This window comes from Parus major, chromosome 26 (assembly GCF_001522545.3).
Source record: "Parus major isolate Abel chromosome 26, Parus_major1.1, whole genome shotgun sequence".
NCBI classification, from domain to species: Eukaryota; Metazoa; Chordata; class Aves; order Passeriformes; family Paridae; genus Parus; species Parus major.
Window position 1 is genome coordinate 270,833 of NC_031795.1, and position 17,756 is coordinate 288,588.

At 56.4% G+C, this 17,756-nt stretch overlaps 1 protein-coding gene and 1 long non-coding RNA gene across 4 annotated transcripts; one reads left to right on the plus strand and one right to left on the minus strand.

The window, feature by feature from the left end:
- Positions 1-1,413: 1,413 nt before the first annotated feature.
- DENND2D (DENN domain containing 2D) lies at positions 1,414-13,646 on the minus strand. Of its 3 annotated transcripts, none has more exons than XM_015650592.3 (12): positions 12,032-13,459; positions 8,739-8,923; positions 8,200-8,312; positions 8,016-8,085; positions 6,880-6,957; positions 6,650-6,790; positions 4,599-4,747; positions 4,290-4,467; positions 3,810-3,851; positions 3,104-3,194; positions 2,462-2,701; positions 1,414-1,886 (listed from the first exon to the last, which is right to left on the minus strand). In XM_015650592.3, exons 1-12 carry the CDS (start codon positions 12,459-12,461, stop codon positions 1,825-1,827), a joined length of 1,779 nt encoding a protein of 592 aa, XP_015506078.1. In that variant the 5' UTR covers positions 12,462-13,459; the 3' UTR covers positions 1,414-1,824. The 3 variants fall into 3 exon arrangements, with proteins under 3 accessions (XP_015506078.1, XP_018864551.1, XP_033375752.1); XM_019009006.2 differs by having other exon boundaries at positions 13,173-13,245; XM_033519861.1 differs by lacking the exon at positions 3,810-3,851 and having other exon boundaries at positions 12,032-13,646.
- LOC107214861 lies at positions 12,327-17,399 on the plus strand. Its single transcript, XR_001525027.1, has 2 exons — positions 12,327-12,414; positions 16,345-17,399. It is a non-coding gene; the product is annotated as an uncharacterized LOC107214861 (long non-coding RNA).
- Positions 17,400-17,756: the final 357 nt, after the last annotated feature.

A 17,756-nucleotide genomic window follows, 5' to 3' on the forward strand; every position in this document is an offset into this window, starting at 1 on the left:
TGGCACTGAGGCTGCTGGCAGAGGGTGACACATACCAGAGCATGAAATTATCTTCCCCAGAGCAGCTGCAGGGCAGGGATTGAGTCCCAAATCAGCAGCAGGGGCTGAGCTGCCTGCTGCTGGCCCCGAGTTCCTGGGATGGTGTGAGTTGGCCAGTGTTCTGCTGGGAACTATGTTAACAATTTAACAGAATAAATGAGCTCTCTCCAAAGCAGGGAAACATTTCTTGGCGCCATTTGATTTGCTGTTGTAGGCTTGGATCAAGTGTTGGGCAAATCTGAAGCAGGAAGAAGGATTTAAAAATACCCTGTGGGTTATGCTGATGTGCTGCAATGTGAGCCAGCCCCGGTGTCCCTGCTCCTGTGTCTCCCAGCACTGCCCATCGGTGTTCTTTGGCATTAAAGGCACTCAACACCCTCTGGGCATTAAAGACACTCAACACCCTCTGGGCATTAAAGCCACAGCTTAACAAATACCTATAGAAAAAATGAGAGTGGCTTTTTACACAAGGAAACAGCGACAAGACAAGGAGGGATGGATTGAAACTAAAACAGGAGGTTTTTAGATGGGATATTAGGAAGAAACTCTTCCCTGTGAGGGTGGTGAGGCCCTGGCACAGGTTGAGAAGCTGTGGCTGCCCCTGGATCCCTGGCAGTGCCCAAGGCCAGGCTGGATGGGGCTTGGAGCAGCCTGGACAGAGGAAGATGTCCCTGCCATGGCAGGGGGTGGAGCTGGGTGATCATGAACATCCCTTCCATCCCAAACCAGTCTGAGATTCCATGATTCCAGGATGGTTTTGATATTTTGATGCCTGGTGGGTGCCAAGTGATGCGACAGCTCGGCTGTGACATCCCAGAGAGGAGGATGAAGCTCTGCCTTCATCCCCAGCCTTTGCTGGGAGAAGTTCCTGGCTTGGGTTTTTGTGGGTGGGACCAGTCAGATCTGCAGCCCCAGCCCAGCTTCCCTGCTGCAGTATTTATTTCCTGGGTGAGTGTATTCAAAAAGGAGGAGAACCATCACTTGGCTTTAATCTGCTGCTGGCATCACATTTCAGAGAGGAACTGCAAGGTTTTAAGAGAAGATGGCAACAGGACCAGACCCAAGAGGATGGTGACACATTTTACTCTGGGCTGGAACAAATCCTCCCTCCCTCCCTCCCCATGGCTGTTGATCAGCTGTTTCCCCCTTGACACCCCACCAACCGTGTTGCCTTCACAGTTTGCTCCAGCACAAATAAATAACCTGCTGGAAATGAGTATTTTTGTTTCCTTAGCCAAACCCTGCTCTGTGTGCCACCAGTGATGCAGCAGCTGCAAGAGGAAACCACTGCCCCCCCTCCACCTGCTCCTCTGGTGTTTAACAATGGCTCAATAAAACAATATAAACCAGTTGTTAATAACAAAACCTCAGGAATTGTGCAATGGGATGTTCCTTATTTACACACCCCTGGTTTGTTTTAATGAGAAGTAACGCTATTTCCTACTCATTCCTCTTTTCTTCCCCTTCTAATAATCACTGTGAACCCCTGTTGTCCTGAGCCAGCTCTGGCTGCCCTCCCTCTGCGTGAGGTGCTGGGGGAACTGTGAAGGGCCAAGCACCAGGAGTCACAGGATGCTCCTGTTCCTGGAGCAACCACGACTGGGAAAGAAATCCCAGCCTGGCACTAGTTCTGTGCAGAGTTTCCAGTTGAGTGATGCCCTGAGGAAGGAAGGGTGGAACTGGTGCTCAGTGGGGCTGCCCAGGCAGTGCAGGAGGCCCGGGTGGGCAGGAACAGTGTCCAGTGTGGTGCTGCTGGCAGGGACGTGTCAGTCCCAGTCCTGCTCCTCAGGAGTCCCTCCTGTGCTTCTTCTGTTCGTGGTACTCCTTTATTTTCTGCTGGAAATACGCTGTGGAGGAGAAAACATCCTGGGTGAGTGCTGCTGTTTGGAATGGGGGATACAGAACAGCCTGAATCCTGGCAAGTGTTTATGTCCCAAACCAAGCTGGGTTAGGGACACCCAGAGAGGACCCAGGGAAATGTGGAAATGAAGTGTCCAAGGCAGGTTGGGCAGGGCTTGGGGCAGCCTGGGATAGTGGAAGATGTCCCTGCCCATGGCAGGGGGTGAAATGAGATGCACTTTAAAGGTCCCTCCAACCCAATTTGCTGGAATCCTGGGATTCCACAAGTCCATGAAATGGGAGTGCTTGCAATGCCACCCATCCCTCTCATCCAAAACAGCCTTTATTGTGCTGGGTTAGCCAGAGGTTTTCACCCATGTGTTCACTCCAGCTTTGTGTTTCCCACCAGCAAGGAAGGGAGAAAGCAGCAGACCCAGCAAAAAGCCAGAATGGTGATGTAGACTGGGAATACAATGGGAAAACAGGGATAGTGCCATCCCCAGGACTGCCCTGAGGTCTCACATCAAAGGGCAGAGAAGCAGCCACAGGGGAGGGGACAGGGGATGGGAAATGGGACCATTACCTTCCTGTGGGATCCTGCTCTTCTCTGCCTCCTCAATAAACAGGGAAAACATGTTGGTCTTCACAAACTTTTTCAGGAACCTGCGGCAGCTCTTGGAGGGAATGGCCTTGCAGAAGGCTCGTTCCTGGAAGCTGCCGGAGCCGCTCCTGCCCCACTTGATGTGGGAGCTGTAGTGCCCCAGCAGCCGCACAAAGAAATGCACAAAGGCTTCTGACACCAGGGCATTCAGCTGCTCCGAGGCTGGAGGGGAACACGAGAGGGGAGATGGGACCTCTGAACACAGCACGGGCTTGTTTTAACCTGCTCTGTCTTTGCTCCCCAAGGAATTGCCACTGACCAAAGATCAGGCTGGTTTTGCTGAGGGAGCCCTGGCTTTCCAGGGTGGCAGAATCTTAATGTTCTAATATTCTAATTCTAATATTAGATAGATATTAGCAAATATTAGCAAAAGTCCATTTTGCCAGCAGAATTCTCTGTTCCTGCTCTCGTGTTTCAGAGGACAAAGGGAAAGCCAAGGGATTACCCCAGTAAATAGGGGGAGAAACATTCCAGACCAGGTGACTTCAGTAAAATCCCTTGGCTGAAGTCTCCAGCCTTGGGGAGGGCAGACTGGGGCTGTTTTACCATGCCAGACGTCCTTACTGTGCTCGTTGTTGTTGTTGTTGTGCCTGTTCAGAGACGTCAGCATCTCGTTCTGCAGCTTCCCGGGCAGGATCTCCTCCTCATCTCCCACCTGGAAGGCAACGGGGCCGTGAAGCACCGGGGGGAATCCAGCTCAGGGGGAACGTGCTGGGGCAGCCCATGCCTGGGGCTTTCAAAGCTCATTAATTAATCATCATCAGTGTCCTGCAGAGATGTGGCTGTGGGATGTGCAGTGCATGGACCCTGCTGCTGTAGCTCAGGCCAGGTGTGGTGGCTGCAGACATCCTCACGTGGATGTTCCCCCTGGGAAGGTACCACTGAAATAGCTGTGCCTCAAAATCATACAACCACAAAATCCCAGATGGGTTTGGGTTAGAGGGGACCTTAAAGCTCATCCCATTCCACCTCCTGCCATGGGCAGGGACACCTTCCACTAGCCCAGGTCTCTCCAAGCCCTGTCCAGCCTGGCCTTGGGCACTCCCAGGGATCCAGGGGCAGCCACAGCTGCTCTGGGCACCTGTGCCAGGGGCTCCCCACCCTCACAGGGAGGAATTCCTTCCCCAAATCCCATCTGACCCTGCCCTCTGGCAGTTTGAAGCCATTTAAAAGTGTGGAAGCTGCCAGGTAGCTGACACCAAAGGAGAAAAGGCCCTTCCTGGGGTTATCCAGGCCACCCCCAGCCCACACCCTCAGAGGGAGGACCTACCGCCCGGATGATCTTCCCTTCACAGAGATCAACTATCAGAGCCTGAAAGAAAGCAGGGAGTGACCAGCTTTAGCCCTGCCAAGGCATCTGGACTTCCTCCCACCCATTTTGGGATGGGACTGGTGTCACCAGCCCACGAGGGTGACAGGAGAGGGATCAGCTCCTCCCTGCAGGAGGGACATGGGCAGGGGGACCAGGGCATTCCCCACAAGAACAACTTCTGCTGCAGGTTTGGTGGCTTGTCCCCACACAGCCTTCCTTTGCTTCCAAGGCTGGGATGAGCCAAACAGCAGCTCCTGGAGCCACAGGGGCAGGCCAGCTCCCAGGGACGTGCGGAGGCATCGCCCCGGGTGGCATCGGGAGGGGACATGGAGGACACCCTAACTTCCCTGGGTGGGAAAAGGGCACAGTCAGAGCCTCCAGACCTGGGGACAAGGATGAACTGATGGCTCAGTGCAGCTGCCCTCCCCCATGAAATACCTCCTCCATTGGCTGCTCCAGGACCCGCTGCAGGTGCCGCATCTGGATGCCAACCATGAAGGGTGTGGGGCAGCACACGGTGTCCAGCAGGCACTCGGGGACCACGGGGATGTAGGTGTGAGCCCAGGTGAAGGGGTACAGGAGAGCAGCCACGGCGTGAATGCACTGGGACAGGACACTGTGGGACAGGCAGCCAGCGGGAGCGTCACGGCGGGGAGGAGGACACATCCCACTCCGAGCTCTTGTGTGTCCTGTGCCACTCCAGGGGCATTTTATGGGCATTTTTAGAATAAAGAGATCAGGACCCACCTCAGCTCCTCAGCCAGGAAAATGAGCCGTCGCTCCAGCGTGGCAGAGGCGAAGATGTGCAAGATGAGGTGAGGGCTGAGTCTCTGGAGCAGAGCCTGGAACTCCACGTGCTCCAGGTGGGCATCCACGGGCCGGGTGAGCTCGATGAGCTGCCAGGGAAGAGCCACACAACCCCAGCTCAGGAGGGGCAGCACTCCTCCCATCCTGCCCTGGCTCCCTGAGAAGGTGATTTGGAAGCAATTAATGCTTTCAATTAATGAGCCAGCATTTGCAGCATCTTCACTGTGTCCATGTGCAAGGGACAAAGCCCATCTCATCCTGCTGGGAGATTCACCCTGTGCAGTGCTGGCAGCTCAGGTAAGCCATCAGTGATGTGCACTGTGGGGCTCTTTATTTGGGCACTGGATTTTTAACCCAAATTCCCCTTTTCTCCAGCTCCCACGTCCCTGGCAGGGGGTGGCAGGGCCATGTCCCATCTCAGTGTCTGTTTTGGCATTTGTAGAAGTCATGCCCACCCCACTCCTCTCTTTCCTGGCAGGTCATCTGTGAGCTGCCAGGAAAGAGAGGAGTGGGGTGGGCATGACTTCTACAAATGCCAAAAAAACCTTCCTCTGAAGCCTCTCTGTCAGGGTAAGCCTGGCAGTTCCTGGCTGAGATGTTCCAAAAGTGAGACCTAACAGATATTTGCAGGTGGGCTGGATTTGCCCTCAAGTCTCCCAACCCTGTCAGTCCCTGTGGCAGCCACACATGGTGAGCACTGAAGGGTTAACAGGGTTGTTCATGACACAGTCCTGGCCCCTCTCCCCATCCTCCAGTAGGAAAATTCCCTTCTCCATCTGCCTTCCCACCAAAGCAGCATCTTCCCAGCATCGGGCTTGGCTGGGCTCCACAGCCCTTTTCAGCACAAGTCCTGTCTCATCCCCAGCTCCCAGCCCAAGCAGAAGCCAGGATTTATTTCCCCTCCTTTCCTGGTCTCAGTGATCTCCCTGCCTTGCTGCAGACCCTGCAGCTCTTTCGAAGAACATCCTCATTCCTCCTTGCTCTGGCAGCCCAGGCCGTGCTTCCAACCATGGCCCTGGGACAGAACATTGAGCAACCTGCAAAGTCTTGCACAAGCTCCCTGATGAAGAAATCACTCAAATCACCAGCTGCTGAACTGCTCTAGAGAGGAGGATCCTGCTCTCAGGCCCTCCCTGGCAGGGCACAGTCAGCATTGAGGATATTTTGCCCAGTGCCAGAGTGGATCTTCCCCATTTTTCCAGCTTGGCTTTGCCACAAGAGAAAGAAAAAGCAAATTAAAAGGCTGTGCCCATGTGGGTCTGGGCTGTGTGTGGGCACAATGAGATCTTCTCATCCATGCCTGGATCAGATATTTTCTCCACAGGAAAAGACTGGGCTTGTCACACACCTGCAGCTGCCTGCCCAGCTAAACCAGGCAGGAATCGACTGGGAGCTGGGAGAAGAGAATAATCATGGAATCAGCAGGGTTGAAAAAGCCCTCCAAGATCATCAACCCCACACTCACCACTAACCCCCATCCCCAAGTGCCCAAGCCACGTTCATGTGTTTTTTAAACACTTTTAGGGATGGTGGTTCCACCGCTGTGCTGCTCAGGCTGTGCCACCTTTTTTGGGAAGAAGTTTGCAGCCTGACAGCCCTGGCAGCTCTGTGCTCCTGCTGGAGGAGGTGATGCTGGCTCAGGAGCAGGAGCAGCTCCCAGCCCCTGGCACAAGATCCCACTCTGGCATCAGGGCCAGGCATGTCCCAGCATGGAGAGGATGTGGAGAGGTTTTTGTGTGGCAGCTCCAGCTCCAGGCTGGGGGAGCTGCAGAGGATGCAAAGATGGGGCAGCATCCCCTGGGGATGGGCTCCATCCTCATCCTCACTGCTCTCTCCTGGATCAGGGGGGAGGTGACACCCACATTCCCAAGGGAAGAGGCCCCTGGTGCCTGTCCCTGCCTGCCCTGCTGCAGGTGAGGAGGATGCTCCCAGATGCAGCCTGAGCTCCTGATGTTGCAGCAGTCCAGGAGCTGCCCCCGATCCCCACCAACCTCAGTGCCCGACTCGGGGATGAAGCTTTTGACTGTGACAGTTTTCCCTGGAGCTGGAAAGGGCGATTCCCGAAGGCCCTGCATGAAGGGGTAGATCACTGCCATGGAGATCTGGCGCCTCTTCTCCACCTCGTCCAGGATCTGGGTGAGAAAGGTGTGAGCCAGGAATCCCCAGCAGACAAAGGACAATCTCCAGGGCCACCACTGGGCCAGAGCCACCACGTCCCTACCTTGGAGAAGAGCCCAAAGCAGCCCAGGCAGCTGATGATGCAGAAAACCTCAGGGAGCCGGACACCACGCCCAGATGGCTGCAAGAGGGTAGGAAAAGGATTTGAGCATCTCCCAGCCCCCTGCAACAGCTCCAGACTCTCCAAAGGGATCCCCACTTGCTCCCCTGGAATTCCCAGTCACTCACTGGGGGATTTTCAAAGCTAGGACCAAGGCCACGGATGCAGCTTGAGCCCAGAGACAGTGATCTGAGTGTCTAAGCTGTTAATTATTTTAGTGCCAAGTCCTTTGCCATATTTCCAAACTCTCCTCCCACACAGACATTCTCCAAGACATCCTGCCCCACCATCCTTGGGGTTAATTTATATTAATAAACATCCCCCTACAACAGGGGCCATGGGAATGAGTCCTCTGGGGTTTTTTTTCCTTTCCAAGTGGACTGTCCTGGGTCCCTTTGCTTCCTGCACTTTCAGCCCTCCAGACATTCAGCTCCCAGGATGAAGGGGTGGTGGATCCAGCAATTCCCCAGGCTGTGGCACAGGGATGTCCCCCTGGATTTATGTCCCTGTTTAAAGCAGCAGCCAGGGAAGGCCATTGCACCTCAGAGCCCCTGAGCTGGTCAAAGCCCTGAGCTGAGAAGCAGCCATTGCTCAGGTGCAGTTTTTGGGGATGGGGCTGACAGCTCCCAGCTCTCTGGCACCTGGATGGCTGCACTGACATCCCCATCCTGATCCCAAGTGGGATTTGCAGCCATCCTGCCACTGCAGACAAGGGACAGGAGCCAGGGAAGCTGTGGAAGCCAGTGGGGAATCACAGAACTGTTCAGTTTGGAAAAGCCCTCCAAGATCTCAAAGGCCAAAAGTCAGCCCAGAGCCACCACATTCACCCCTAAACTCTGTCCCCAAGTGCCACATCCCCAGGCTTTGTCAACACTCAGTTTCCTCCACCCAGCACCTGAGTGATGCTTCAGGAAGGAGCTTTAACAACCCCCTTCAGGATTTTAAACCCTCTGGCTGCTCCTCTTCACTTTCATTTCTGAGGCACATCCCCAGGAGCTGCACTCTGGGCATGGCAGGGGGTGATGTGTCCCCCTGTGAGGAGGGGTCACCCCTGCAGGGTGTGGGGGAGGAGGGCTCACCAGCAGCCGCCTGCAGTAGCCGATCTTCCTGCTGCCATCCACGTTTGTCAGGACAAAGGAAAAGGTTTCACTGCAAGGAGAGAAAACGGGGCTGGGATGGACTGGGCTGAGCTGAGCTGGTCCTTGCAGCTCTCCTGAGTCCATCGGGGTGAGGACCCAGCCCAGAGCCTCGGTGGGGCAGTACCTGCTGAACTCAGTGACAGGGAGCCAGTTGTTGCCATCAGGGAAGCAGAAGAGGGGGATGGCTTGGAGGAGACGTTCCTCCTCCTCCTTCTGGCCCTTCAGCAGGTTCTCACGCTGGAAGGAAGCGATGCCAAGAGTCAGGGAGATGGGGAGTTCCCATTGTCACCAGGAATGGAGTGGGACTGGTGAAACGGGGTCTGTCTCAAAGCGACCCCCAGCTCTGAACGATGCACAAGCACCTCCCAAAAATCCAAACTTTGACTTTCACCCCATGGACAGTGAGGCAAAGCAGAAAGACCCTCTGAAAACTGGGATTTCTTCCTGTGCCACTCCCTGGGGTGTGATTTCCCCACTGTGGTCTCCCTTTTTGGGACAGGAGGCCAGGGACAAGTCCTGGGAGTTTGCTCCTGGGGTCTGGGGCTGTGACTCAAGGCCACGGGGCACTTTTCTCCTTTTACACCTTTAATGATGGGGAAGGAACAACATCCCTTTCTCTTCTAAATGTGGAATTCATTTTATCAGGAACACAGGACTAAGTACCTTTGGGAACTGGTAGGTTATCTTGGGTTCATAGTGTCCATCTGGCGTCTTCTTCAGCGACACCACCACCAGGTACTCGAAGAAGAACTGTCCAGCAGAGCAGAAGAGTGAGCTCCGCTCTCCCAGCTTCCCCTGTGGTACCTGTGGGGTGGCGTTTTCTGCAGCAGAGGCCCCGTCCTTTCCTTCTGAAACCAAAAAATAATTAAAAAAAATCAGATCAGAGTGCAATGGGGGGTGTGAGGTGACCTGAGGGCAAGGGAGGAGCTGCAGAGTTACATCTGAAATGGCTGAAGGGAACCAGGTCCTGGTGCTCAGGACTTTTGGTCCCCAAAAATGAACAGCAGGGGACATGGAAAGGAAAGAGAAATGCCTTTTATGAGTCTTTTAGGAAAAATCTTAAGACAGCCCCAGCCTTCCTTTGCCCCAGCCCAGTGAGGGCAGAAGGATGCCCAGAGCAAAGCAGGCACAGGGAATGAGGAGAGCAGATGGACTCTGCATTAAACATCTGCAGGGAGGTGTGGGAATGTGTCTATAGCAGTTAATTTTATTCCCTTAGGGGAAGTAAACAGCGAAAAACCAGCCAAGATCTTGTGTGAGCACCTCCTGAAGCTCCAGTCAGATGAATCCCAACCTCTCCCTGCCGAATGTCCTGGGAACTGCTGATTGCAAATGAGCTACTCAAGGGATTTCCCTAAACAACAGCTCCCAAAGCAAAGCAGTTCCTGGAGGTTACACCCCAGTTCTTGCTGGGCTGGTTGGGGAGGAGAGCTGGGAAGCATCAGCTGTCACACCCTGAACAGGAACAGCAGGGGAAAGAGCCCCATCCAGCATCTCCACGGGCCCTGGAATGGCCACAGCGGGACAGTGAGATCCAAGGGCTGGAAAGGAGTTAAATGCCAGACAGAGATTGCAGCCAGGCCATGCCACAGCTCTCCCCTCTCCCAGACACCACTTGTGCCTGCCTTTATACCCTTGTTCTTGTCACATCTTGTCCCAGCTCTGACTACGGTGGGGAGCTGGAGCAGAAAAGTTGAGCTGTTCTTTTAGGAATAGCAAGGAGAGGATGAATGTGGCTGGATGAGATTACTGCCTCTTGCAATTTGTCCCCAGATCCCAGAGTTTATCCCTGGGCTCTTCTGGTTGTGCCACAGCTGGGTTAGGGCAAGGCATGGCTGTGATCAGCTACTCCCATTATCCTTCTCCTTGTGTGCATCCTCCTCCAAAAACTGTGCTGGTGGACACCCTGCCTACATCTTCCTCCAGCTCCAGAGCTACCACCAGCCTAAAAACACCTCTCCAGCCTTTGTTCCAGGTCACTGGGAGCTGATGGGAGCAGAAGGCTCATAGGAAGAGGTGACACTCGTGGTCCATCCCAGGATGTTCCTTCCCAGGGACCAGGAATGCTTTTCCCAGCTCGGGGTGGGGAGATGCTGAAAGAAACACCTCTGTGCACCTGGGGCTGCCCCACCTCCACATGCAAAGTTTTCCTCTTTGGCAAGGCGAAATTTATCCCCAAGAGGTCCCTTTGCAGCAGGAGAAGGACAGGAGCTGGCTGAGGATACCTCTGGTTTATCCTCCTTGGGGATCATCCTGGACCTGCCCAATGGGTGCTCCAGGCCAGGGAAGAGGTTGACAAGATGTGCATTGCTTCTTCTGCTCTTCTTGGGATGCTCCAGCAATGGCTTTGATCTCGTCCCACCTCGGAGCCAGGCGGGAGGTGGTGGTTGGGGGGACCCCAGGGAACAAGGCTGGGCCACGGGAGGGCTGCTGGTGTCCCCCATCCACACTGGGCACCGGTTGTTTTCCCATGACCAGGGCAAGGTGAAAGTGCAGTTAAATCCTGCCCATCCAGTTCCACTCTGCATTTCAGAGAACACCAGGTGTGCCTTCCAGCAAGGACTGGATTTGCATTTTGTCCATGCAAGCAAACAAGCCAAACCTGCTGCTCTGGAGAGCCCGGTCACACCAGGCTGCAGCTCTGCCTCCTGCAGTGTGCATCAGTGACGGCTCTGGCTGCAAAAACCCCTCCAAGAACACGATTCCCCATCCCTGGGCTGGGAGATGAGCTCCAGGGATGGATGGGGTGAACGGGCAGGCAGGCTGAGTGCGGGGTCAGAGATCCCAGAGCAGAGCAGAGCAGAGGGGCTCACAGTGCCCCGGGAACACAAACCTGGGTGACACGAGCCAGAGACTCTGCCTGGCTCAGGAGGGTCCGGGGAGCACCCCCAGCCCCCCAGCAGTGGGAACATCCCCTGCGAGGAGGGGAAGGAGGCGGTGGCCAGGGGGCTCTCGGAGCTCCTGGATGGAAAGCGGCTGCCGATGATGTGAATCTTCCATCCACCCTCCCATCCACCGGGCACGGAGAGGGCAAAGGCTGCTGCAGCCTCTTCTTATCGCCCAGGGCTGCGCTCAGCCCCTCTGCCTGTGGCACAACCGGTTTCTCTCCTCCCGGAAAACTCCCGAGCTCTGCTGTGCCGGAGTTTCCCGGCCTGGTTTGGGGGAATCTCAGCTTCCCGAGCTGCTCACCTGCCCCAGAGGAGGGGAAATGGCTTTGGCTTTATCGCACCTCTTCTGCTGAGCTGGGAACATGGAGCTCACAGAGCCAGCACAAAACAGCACAAAACAGACGGGGAAGGGAGCGCAGAAAGCCCCTTAAGCAATAAATTGCTCCAGGCCGCTTTGTTCTGGCTTGAGATACGGCAGCCAGAAAACCCGGCCGATTCGGTACCTCGGGAAAGGTAACAAATCCCAAAGCACCAATTTCTGCACCTCCCTCTGAAGGCTCTGCAACACCCGACTGCCCTGAGGGTCTCCCTCGGGGGTCCCGCCATGGATTATCCGCACGGGTGTCCCACAGCCGGCTTGAAATTGTTCAGTGGGGATGTGGGGAGAGAGGGGATCTGTGGGGTGGGCTCAGGGACCTGTGGGGTGGGCTCAGGGACCTGTGGGGTGGGCTCAGGTGGGACGGGGTGGGCTCAGGGACCTGTGGGGTGGGCTCAGGTGGGACGGGGTGGGCTCAGGGATGTGCGGTGCAGCTCTCGGGATAGACCGAACCCCCGGGAACGGAGCGGGAGATGAGGTGAGTCCCGAGCTGGGCTCCGCGGGGCGAACGGGCAGGGCTGGAGGGACCGAGCGGCTGCAGCTGCCGGGGAACGTCCCCGCTCGAGCAGCCCCGGCACCGGAGCTGGACCCGACACCGGCACCGGAGCTGGACCCGACACCGACCCCGGCACCGGAGCTGGACCCGACACCGACCCCGGCACCGGCACCCCCGGAGCCCTCCCGGCCCTCACCTCTGCGGCCGGCACGCCGCAGGCTCCGTCGCAAGAAGCTGCTGATGGAAGCCATGGTGGTCCCGGCACGGTCCCGGCACGGTCCCGGCGCAGTCCCGGTGCGGTCCCGGCACGGTCCCGGTGCGGTCCCGGTGAGGTCCCGGCACGGTCCCAGCACGGTCCCGGCACGGTCCCGGTGAGGTCCCGGCACGGTCCCGGTGCAGTCCCGGTGCGGTCCCGGTGCGGCCCAGACCGGCCCGGGGGAGGGCTCGGCTTCCGCCCGCCGCGCTTTCGCTTTCCCGAGGGAGGAGGGACGGCACGGGGTGGGGAGGAGGAGGAGCGGGCACAGGGCAACACCTGGCAGCGCCGGACACCTCCGGGGAGAGGGGACATTGAGGCACCGGGTAACCCGGGAAACCGGGAAAAACGGGCACGGGGGACCCGCGGGCATCGGGAATGAGGGGAGCAGGGAGCCGGGGATGACAGGAGGAACCGGGGATGTGAGATCCGGGAGTACGGGACACGGGGTAAGGGAAGAATGGGCGCACTGGGGAGGAGGAGTCGGGAGAAGCAGGCACGGTCCTCACCAGCCCTGGGAGGAACCTGGATGCGGGGGAGCATCGGGAATGGGGGAGACCTTGCTGCAGAAGAGCAGGAGCAGGCACGGGGTACCGGGACCTGAGACCCAGCGGGCACGATGGTCGTTTAGGCAGCGGGAATGGGGGAGCTGGGAACACCCCGAGTTATGAGGATGCCAGAAGGAACCGGGCCGGGGACATCCAGGAGGATCGGGCATGGTGACACCCAGATCACCGGACACAGAGGGGGCTGAGCATCCCCTCTAACGGGGCTGGGCATCCTGCTGGGGCCGGCCTAGGCTGGGGTACAGCTGCGACTGGGCACAGCGTGGGAATAGGGATGTGGACACTTGGAACACGGCTTGCCCTACATCACAGGGGACAGAACTCATTCACCAGTGCTGTGTTCCATTCCCCAGTGCTACAGCATTGCTCAAACACTGCTCCAGCCTCCCGGCCTCCCCCAGTCCCTTTTCTCTCCGGGACGCAGCAGCGCAGGGAGCGGTGCCCAGCGCAGCCTCTGCAGGGTCGGAGGTGACGCTGACCCGTCCCCTCCAGGGTACAGAGGTTGTGGTGTCTGTCACCTGCAGTGTCGCAGGGAGCCAGCCCATCACCCGCTCCGGTGACTCCACCGTACTTCATTCCCGTGCCGTGGGCTGGGAATGGGCTCGTCCTGAGCCATCGGGCTGTGCTTTACCCCGGGCTGGCGTTTCCCTACCGCTCAGAGATTTATCCTCCCTCGCAGAGACCCCGAGAGATGCTTGGTCCAGCTCTCGGGCTGGAGGCCGGTTACCACCTGCCTTCCCGGCAGGAGAGAGGAGCCGTGTCCTGCTGGAGCGATCCGGGGTTTTTCTGTCTCGGGCACTGCGGAGCTGCTCGGATTTACCGGGTGGTTTCACTGCTCCGCACACACCAACAGGGAAAGTCCCTTAAAAACCAAGGCTATCTTTAAAAGAAAAATCCCCCTTTCCCGTTCTCAGCCTGTCTGCCAATATTTCCTCTGCTGTTTTTGAGTAGTGCTTATGCAGTAACTAAGATCCATTCCAAGCCAAACAATTCTCTGATCCGAAAATGGAAGTAATGAATATCTTCTGTGATCCTAATTAAACACACAGAGGGATCTTGGGTTCAGTTACCAGTTATTGGACTCCAGGTGTGATGAGCTGTGCACAGCTCCCAGCCCCGGTGCCCGTGTGGGGCCGTTTGTGGCTGTAGAACAGGTTCCCTACACCAAACGTCCTCATGGTTTTTATTTTGCAACATCTCCCATCCCTCTCCCTTTCCCGAGTGTGGGCTGGAGCTCGAGGATGTGTTTGCAGCCTCTAGGAACGGCCTTTGCCAGCTTGCAGAGGTGGTGGATGCTTCCAAAATTCATCCCCAGCAGGACACGTGCCTCTGATTCAATCAGGATGCTCCTCCTCACAGGGACTATCAGGGAATTGCTGCTCCACGAGTCATTTTCTGGCTTATATTGAGTGGGTGGGAAAGCATTTCTGCTTCCCGGAGGAGAGAACAGCGTGTTTGTTTGTGCACAGGGCTTGTTCCCAGGACAAATTTCCTCTTGGCACAAAGGGAAAAGAAAAAGGGGTTTTCCCCTCGATTTTGGAGGAATACGCTTGGCTTCCTGGAAATTTGCGCCGCCTTAGGAAAATAGCTGCTGCGTTCAGCCAGAGGAAAACCCCCGAAATTCTTTGATTTTATACCCATAAACACATTTTTTCCCCTTGCTTTCTCCCTTTAAGGCAGGTCTCTTATCCCGCCTCGATAACGCCGGGATTCCTCTCGGGCAGTTTCTGTGCGGGAGTGGGAGCTCCGTGTTCCAGCACAAAACCTCCCGCTCCCGAGGAAACACTGTCCCTTTGTGCCTGCACAGCCCAGCAGCAAACCTTGCGTTGCTGAGAGAGGTTGAACTTTTGAATATTGCCACTGAAAGCTCCTTTCTGGGGGAGTCCGGCCGCTCATGGGGACAACAACCGGGCATCGTGGGACCCTGGGGGCCGCTGCGGCCACCGCGCTCCCCCCGCTCCGCTGCTCTGTGGCCGCTGCCAAAGTCATTCCGCTTCCCTGACCAGTCCCGGGGACTTTTGTGTTTGGGTATTTTCCCCTGCTTGAGGTCCCGACGCTGCTGAATACGGACTGGAATTGGGCTTTCTGCCGGCTCGGTGCGCTCAGACTGCGAATGTCCCGCGGGGGGAGCGGGACGGGAGCGCAGAGAGCGGACCCCGCATCGCTGGGATCCTCCTCCTCCTCCTCCTCCTCCTCCTCCTCCTCCTCCCTCCCCTTCCCCGCCTTCCTCCCTCCTCCTCCCCCTCCTCCTCCTCCTCCATTCTGCCCGGAGCACCCAGGCTGGGATCGGGGTTTGGAGACGGAGGATGGGGTGCAGACACCTCGGGAGGCCACCGAGGGCAGCCCCAGGATGGGGGGAGCTCAGTGCCCTCTTTTCCAGCCTTTCCCATGTCAGGGAGTTTCTCCCACTGGATGGCGGCATTAGAGCAAGGAAATCTCTCCGGGAGAGGGGCTCTCCACTGGGGAGATTTTGGTTTTCTGGCTCCCAGGGGTTTGTGCTCAGGCTGGGGATGTGTGGATTCAGCACACTCGTGCTTGCACCATCCCTGCCACTGATTCTCAGCTCTCTGTCCTGTTCCGTGCCCATGGTCCCTCCCAGCACCCCAAAATGGATCCATGGAACATCCTCTGCTGAGCTCTTTCCCTGGGGGTGCTGAGGGACCTGCTGAGGGCTCAGCTGGGACACCCTGAGCCATAACCAGGAACGAAGCAGACCCAGACTGGGCAAGGGAAAGAGGTGTCAGCCCTCATGGTACACCAAAATCACAGCTTCTTGGCAAGGCACATCTCCTCTCGGCCCAAAGCCCTCCATGTTCCAATTGCTGGGCTTCAGAGGGCTCCATGTCAAAGTTACACACTCAAAACCAGCCCATTTTGGCATGGAAAAAGATTTGGGCTCTTGGTTGTAGCAGAGGATCCAAAGCTCTCAAGCACTGGAAAGCAAATCCATCCTGGCCACTTTTTCTTGCACCTCATGGTTTTAACTCCAGATATTTCAATCCACCTTTGGGATTTCCTGGCTGTGGTGTTGGGCAGAGGGGCAGGAGCGGTGCTGGCTGGGGAGGGAAGGTTCATGCTGGGCTGCCAGCTCTTTGCATAAACAGTGCAGGGCAAGAGGAGGAGGCTGTTTGCTGGTCAGGGAACATCTCAGTTTACAGGCTCCCAGCTGGGCTGGCACTGTGGCACATGGGCAACCACAGATCACAGAATCACAGGAACCCCTGAGCTGGGAGGCACTCAGGGATCATCCAGCCCAACCCCTGCCCTGCACAGACACCCCAAATCCCACCCTGAGCACCCCTGAGAGCCTTGTCCAAACACTCCTGGAGCTCTGGCAGCCTCGGGGCTGTGCCCATTCCCTGGGGAGCCTGGGCAGTGCCAGCACCCTCAGGGGGAAGAGCCTTTCCCTGGTTTCAATCCTTCCAAAGCTAATCCTTCCCTGACACAGCTCCATGCTGCTTTTGCTGAATTATTTTCCCTGCACTCTGAGGACAGTTCCATACAGCATTGCAGGTGGGAGCTGTACCACAATGCCAATAAACAGGAACATTATTTTTAATATCAGCTGTGTTGCTGTTGCACTTGACCTTGGGAGCTTTTTATTTTGTAATATTTCCACAGGGAACAGGAGCTCAGCTACACTGACAATGTTCTTCTGACAAGTAACTTCTTCTGCTCTCTTTGATACAGGCAGGAATGACCTTCTGTGGCCAACACAAATCTTTTTGAGAACTCAGTGACAAGAGCTCTAAGCCTGAAATAAATCAGGGTGTTCACTCAAACAGCACGGACAGAAGAACAGCAGCAAGCGGGGTTTCAGTCCCCCATTCCTCCAGAACTTTGATGGAATACTGCTCTGGATGAAGTGGTTTCCTCCTGGAAACTGGAATCCTTTGGCATTCTCAACACAGCTGAATCCAAACTACGACGTGGCCTGGAAAGGGTCGAGCCACAGAACTCTCAGGTGTGGCCTGGGATTTTCCCCAGGACCTCCAGTGATGACCCAGGGATTTATGCTGGGTTAAAATGCCATCTCCAGCATGTTTTGTCCTTGGGAAGGCTTCAGGGGTCAATCTCCTGCAGGATGCAGGCCCTGTGGTGATTTGCCATTAGAATGCACCTGGTTGGGGCTCCCAGGTACTGATGTCCCTTTTCCTCCTCATTTCCCAGGGCTTCTCCCTTCTCTTTGTCTCTCAGGCTGAATGAGCCCTCAGCTGAGCTTGGGAAACTTGTGGCATGTCTGGAAGCACCAGGGTCCCAGCTCCTGGGTGACTTTTAAATCCTGGCAGTCCTTCCCCTGGAGCAGTGTGGAGAGCCCAGCTCTGGGGTGCTGGGGACACTGGGGGCAGTGGGGAGAGAGGGGTGACGGTGATGGAGGTCACGGTGACTTGTCCAGGGAGCACAGGATGATGCTGTGGGGTCAGGGCTGGGTTTGTTTGATAAAATAAGGGAGGAAATTGGGGAATTTCCAAGGTAGTCTGGAAAGGAAAAGGCAAAGAAATCAGAGGGTCAGTCCTGCTCCTGTGAGCACAGGATGAGAATCCACAGGAGAGGGCTGCAGGACCTCACACTGATCCCAGGCTGATCCCAGACCTTATCCCATCTCCTCCAAAAAGCAAGGATTTGCAGCTTGGTGCAAGCCCTGGGAGCTGGAGGGTGTGAGGTGAGGAAGACCCCCCCAGTTACACTGGCAGGGCTCCAACCCACGACCCCAAAGTGAGCTTTAAAATTTGCTAATCTCAAAATATTGTTGGCACTCGGAGCAGTGATTTACTGCGTGTTTCACCACAGCAAGTACTTTCCAAAAGGCCATGCTAAGTTTACACTGGAGCTGCTGGGATCAGATAACTGGTCCTGGCAGCTCCCTCCTTGTCCCCCATCCCTCCTGCTGGCTGTGCTGGGGGTGCAAAAGGACAGCACAGCTTCTCCTGCACCCCACAAGAAAAAAGGGACCAGCACAGGTGTTTCTCCTTGTGCAGGTGGCTGGACAAGACGGGCTCATGGCCAGGCTTGTGGGAAGATGGGAACTTTTGGAGAGTCCCAATGACTTACACAGCACCAGGGACAGAAAAGAGCCATCCCTGGTGCCCAGCCTGGCCATG

Coding starts and splice junctions, on each gene's coding strand:
- DENND2D (XM_015650592.3), bottom strand. CDS start 12,461: ATGCCCGCGGGTCCCCCGTGCCCGTTTTTCCCGGTTTCCCGGGTTACC. Junction 6,958..8,015: donor GCTACTGCAGGCGGCTGCTG/GTGAGCCCTCCT, acceptor ACCCTCTTGCAG/CCATCTGGGCGTGGTGTCCG. Junction 2,702..3,103: donor CAACAACAACAACGAGCACA/GTAAGGACGTCT, acceptor GTTCCCCTCCAG/CCTCGGAGCAGCTGAATGCC.